This window comes from Exophiala oligosperma, assembly GCF_000835515.1.
Source record: "Exophiala oligosperma strain CBS 72588 unplaced genomic scaffold supercont1.1, whole genome shotgun sequence".
Classification (NCBI taxonomy): Eukaryota; Fungi; Ascomycota; class Eurotiomycetes; order Chaetothyriales; family Herpotrichiellaceae; genus Exophiala; species Exophiala oligosperma.
Genome location: NW_015622818.1, coordinates 3,236,129 through 3,241,401, shown reverse-complemented (window position 1 = coordinate 3,241,401; position 5,273 = coordinate 3,236,129). Strand labels below are relative to the sequence as shown.

Genomic DNA, 5,273 nt, shown 5'->3' with positions numbered 1-5,273 from the left:
CCGTGACAGGATTATCTCCTTGTCATCGCGGCGGCCACTGCGAATCACACGGCATATATTCGATTCCACTACGGCACCAAGATTGACACGGGAAGATCTCGAAGACTCTATCAGTCATGCAATTGTATATGACAAGCGAACAAGTGAACAGCAAATGAGCCTATGTCTCTCTCAAATCGGGCTCGTGATCATTCTATCCGATGCCCTAGATGTTACTTGTCCTTCAGATGGATCACTCGTCCCTCATATCACATCATTAAAAGACTTTGCAGATAGACTTTCTCAAATAGAAAAGTCTCGAGAGTTCCTCAAGGCTTGGTTCTTCCAGGTCGAATCTCCTGAAAGTCATCATGCTGCTTCTAGCCATCAATCGATCTTCTTGTTTAATCAGTTCCAAAGAGTGACTCATCAATAAGATTGCAACCCTTTCGAATTCCCTTGAGAATTCATGGAGAGCTCATTCTTTTCCATAATTGACAAGAACTTTTTCAAGACCGCAAATGTTGCACTTAATTGTGACGAGATATCACTCTTCCATCTGAACCCTTCTTCTATCAGCCCTTCAATGGACAACAGCTCGTCTTTGTGAGGGAATCTATTTACGACAGCATCCTCTCGGTCTGTAACATCATGAGTCGTTTGTCTATTTTCGGCCTGGAGACAAAGATAGGCATGGTAGGGTAAGTTTGACGTCCACTCAAACTTGACATGCTATTGGACTAGTTACCATCCTTGTTAGACCAGCACATGCAATGCTACCACTAAAAATGCTTGAAATCGGGACCAAGCTCAACGTGGAAGCCGATCAAAGCCCGCCATTGTCTTTGTCACAGCATTGTGAGACCTCGACCAAGTCCATGAGTTTGTACATGAGCAGGTGGGATGGTATTGAGCGCGTTCTCAGGAAACTGGACGGCCTGGTTCCGACGAGTCGGCAACACGATTTGACATTTGTCGTAGCCGGGATGATCAGTCCGGGGCTCGTCAACGGACCTTCCTCAGACTCTCAGTCATCCACCAAGGTTACATGGTGCACTACCTTCAAAGATCATCTGACCTTGTACCTCTTGTTGACCGTTGCACTGAATGCCTGTATTGCCAAAGGCCAGCAGACAACGGCCGAAGACTTGCTGAACTCACCCTCAAATTTGAATCTCAGGAGAGACAGGGCAAACATGTTGTTAGACTCGAATTCATGTATCTTGTACCTTGTGGGAGAAACAACTCTCCCAGAGTCAGAGGTCTCCCGAACGTTGTCAGAAGGCATCTTTCGCCGGATGGTGGCAGCCCACAAATCAGGATACCTAGATCACACACAGCAACGTACACTCTGAGCGGCAACTATGAAAGTCAAGACCTCGGATTCAAGACGCAATTTCGGCGACATCGTCGACGTCAGCCTCACACAAACTACCCTTGACAGTAGAGGCGTCGACCAATAAAGACAGTTGTCGAGGATAGACTTGGAGTTGCTAGTAGACCGGGGCATTGACTTCCATTGGTTGAGTGGCTCCCGCCAACCTCACTCCTGGACATTGAGTTATCGCGTATCTACAGCTATTCGACCTATGTCCTTCTGGGACAAATTGAGTATATCCCGACGAGTTCTGTTGCTACAACCAATAACGACACCGATCACTCCAACATGGCCACCAAGTCGTACAATCATTTCACGGTGTCAATCCCGCAAGAATGGATAGCACACGTCGAGATCAATCGGCCGGAGAAACTGAACGCATTCACGGAAGAGTAAGTTCATTTACTGGTTTCGTTCGACTTGCCGACTTAAAGGAGACATAACGTTGATGGGCGACAATAGGATGTGGTTGACGCTGCCAAAAGCGTTTGATGCCCTTTCGGATGACCCTAGGGTGCGCGTTATAATTCTTTCAGGAGCTGGAGACAAAGCATTCTCGGCGGGATTGGATCTTCAAAGTGCTGCGGTTCCAGGTTCGGTATTCAATCCTAGACCGGAGGATGTGGCCGATGGAGCCAGATTCGCAACCAAGTTCAGAAGATTTGCATACAAGTTTCAGGAGTGCGTGTCGAGCATTGAACGTTGCGAGAAGCGTAGGTTCTCATCTCCTCCCATCCTTTCGTCACTCACTTGTCTCTTCTTCGGACCAAGAGTTCGCCCACTGATGGCTATGTGTGTGTGTGTGTGTTTGTGCAGCCGTGGTATGTGTTCTCCACGGAATATCGCTCGGGATTGCAGTCGACATATCTGTCTGTGCTGACCTGAGAATATGTACGTCGAACGCCTCGTTCAGCGTCAAGGAGGTCGACATCGGCGTGGCCAGCGACGTCAGCACACTCAGCCGCCTACCAAAGGTTGTGGGTTCCTACTCCTGGGTCAAAGAAGTGTGCTTGACCGCACGCACCTTCGGAGCCGAGGAAGCTCTCCGCGTGGGGCTCGTGAACTCCATCTTTGAAAACAAAGCCGGGGCGATGCAAGAAGCTTCGCGTATTGCCGCCGTCATCGCGAGCAAAAGCCCTGTCGCAGTACAGGCGACAAAAAACTTCTTGGACTGGAATCGAGACCATGATATTGCTACAGGTGAGATCGTCCCTGATGTTACTGGTGTTCAAACTTGACTTTGTTTAAGGCCTGAAATATACCGCTGTATTCAATGCCGCTGCCATCAATACAAAAGACGTCCCAGTTGCAATGGCAGCGGCTCGAACCAAGGTGACTCCCAAGTTCGAAAAGTTATAGCATCCATAAGGCTAGCAGACTTCGCGACGGAGTGACACATATTAGCAGACATCCATGGAGGCTGCCGTGGTAATTGCATTTTATTAGAGCTCCACCGAGTTGCATTTGCCATTTAACCAAACTATAGAAACTGAGATAGTTCAAACCACCATCAGACTACAGTTTCTTCCCTTTGGGGGTATTTTCGACAGACCTGTGGATTGTGCTAGCTGGCTAGGTACGGTAGGCATGTGCTGTGATATCGACCGTGTGGCCCAAGGAGAGTCTTGTTTCCACTTTGAAAAAGGTTACCACTTCCCAAGACGCTCGGTAGCCTTTGGTCGCTTCTCCTTGATCCTCTTCAGACCCTCGGCCACCAGCTTCTTGGTCAAATCCCTCGCCAACAGGTCATTCGTGAAGCGAGTCTCATAGTAGGTGGCACCTATGTGATCCATGTTGGGCACCCTCAGGCACACCCCCTTGAGATTGACTGCCAGTTCCGATCCACATTCCCCGATCTGCTTGTCCAAAGCCATGGACTTTCCGTACAACTGCCCGACTTCGGTGAGTTCATCGACGAGACCTGTTCGGAGTGCCTGTCACAAAGTCGGTAAATCAGCAACACACACACACACACACACACACACACACACACCACTCTCTCTCCGAGATTTCGATGACTGGCATATATTTCCGGGGCTGAGTATCAAAACTGATCTCTTCTGCTCCCATGGGGTCTTCAGTGAAGATCAACCTCTTGGCTCGTTGGACGCCCATCTTCTTGAACATCGGGTGGGTCGTCGGGTTCAAACCGTACTTGACCTGGCTGTTTCCAAAGGCCGCATTCTTGGATGCGATGGTGATGTCGGCGAAATTCGCAACGTCGAGAGCGTAACCGGGACACATGCCCGCCACCGCGCAAACGGTAGGTTTGGGGTAATCGTACACCGTGACCATGAGTTTCAAGGCGATGTCGAAAAACGACTGTCGCTCGTCACCCCCCGTCGACTCGAGAACATCAAGGGCCCAACCGGAGCTGAAGTATTTCTCGTTCCCGTACAACAACAAGCACGCGACACGCTTGTTTCGGCATGTCATGGTGCACCTGCCAACCAAGGGTATTTCGCTTCTCGAGATAGTTGATTTGGACGACGCCAACTCCGTCTTCGATCCCAGGTGTTGACCGTCTTCAGCCTGGTGACTTCTGGCATCTTCGACGGTCGAGTTTATGCCGATCTGAAAGTTCAACCGATAAGGAAGCGCTTCCAAATGGACGTCAAAGAGGGGTCGCAACGACTGGGGCTGCTTTGGAAGCCGAATGGGCACGGGCTGAACAGCTCACCTACACCCTCAACATCCTCGGCAGATCCGAAGCAGATACTCTCGTAAGGGTTCGGATTGCCATGGCTAAAGTTGGTGCGGCGAAGGTGCTTGGAAAATGCGTGAGTCACGCCCAGGTTCTATTTGGGGGGAACAGTGTCACCAGGACAGGTCAGGGAGAAGTTGTCGAAGGTAAACTTGGACTCATATTTCTTCGTCTCTATTCACAGGCCTAACCCAGAGCAAACGTTTCAGTCATTTCTCGCGAAGTCGGACCGTCGCGTGTGCCCGGAGGCTCAGAAGACGTTCTGCTAGACCTATCCATTCGAGAATTGCTCAAGCTCTGGGAAGGCAAGGTGGAAAGATTCATGAAACTGTGAATCTTATGTTTCTAGAACTTGTCATCCACATATGGTAGTCCTGATTGAAGCGCTTGAATGCTCGAAATGAGACGTCCTTAGAGTTTCTGACGTTCATGTAGATTCCAGTTGTCTTGCTGTACTGGGAGGGCAAACATGCGTTCCGCCAAACCAATACCATTCACTACCTTCCCGCTTATATTCGCCGAGTACAAGGTGTACGCCTCGAGAAGCGTCGCGGCAGGAATCGGATTATTCGCCATGGTCATCTCAACCACTCCCTTGGCTGGAATGGCGGCCTTGATGCTGGTTGCCATGGCAGGGACATTCAGCGGGAACTCCTGTAGTACGCCGAGTTGGTCAACTTCGAGGTCTGTTCAGAGCACATGGGAAGGCCGTTGAGGCTTTATTCTACATCGAGCTGCTTTGGGTTCTAGAGTTGGAGACAATATAGCTGGAAATATACTCCCTATAACTTGGCCAACAATAATGAGCGCCAGGAGGACAAACAATATTTCTATCATTATTTACGCGATCAAGCGCATTTGTGATTGAGGAACATCGATAGTCGTATAGATATATAGGTAGGAAGTGTTGTCTCCAGGTGAAGATGGTTCAGTCTACACAGACTTTGCCTGGAGTTCTATGTGAAGACAATACACCATTTCAAGGCTTCCCGTCACTATCCAGCGATTCTACTTGTCGACCTACAAAAAGGCTGATTCGCCGACGGGAAAGAAGAGGCATTCGGTCTCTAATTTCAAGGGTTGCATCACAGGTTAATGTTGTGGTCGACGCTCATTAATGAATGCTCGGTTAACTGCAACATAAGGCCTGATGTGCCGAAGCCTTATAGCCTTCTTCCCCCTTGAAAGCCGAAGTGGTTCAGCAACATCATG

General features: G+C 49.5%; 2 protein-coding genes across 2 annotated transcripts; one reads left to right on the top strand and one right to left on the bottom strand.

Annotated features, from left to right (window-relative positions):
* Nucleotides 1-630: 630 nt before the first annotated feature.
* On the top strand, nucleotides 631-1,334 carry PV06_01113 (uncharacterized protein; the record flags this gene model as incomplete). The annotated part of the gene is made up of 2 exons (XM_016401700.1): nucleotides 631-680; nucleotides 740-1,334. The coding sequence occupies 2 exons, from the start codon at nucleotides 631-633 to the stop codon at nucleotides 1,332-1,334; spliced, it is 645 nt and encodes a 214-aa protein (XP_016268753.1).
* A 1,669-nt stretch (nucleotides 1,335-3,003) lies between these two features.
* Nucleotides 3,004-4,691, bottom strand: PV06_01112 (uncharacterized protein; the record flags this gene model as incomplete). Its single annotated transcript, XM_016401699.1, has 4 exons — nucleotides 3,004-3,291; nucleotides 3,347-3,957; nucleotides 4,038-4,155; nucleotides 4,518-4,691. 4 exons carry the CDS (start codon nucleotides 4,689-4,691, stop codon nucleotides 3,004-3,006), a joined length of 1,191 nt encoding a protein of 396 aa, XP_016268752.1.
* Between the last annotated feature and the right edge of the window lie 582 nt (nucleotides 4,692-5,273).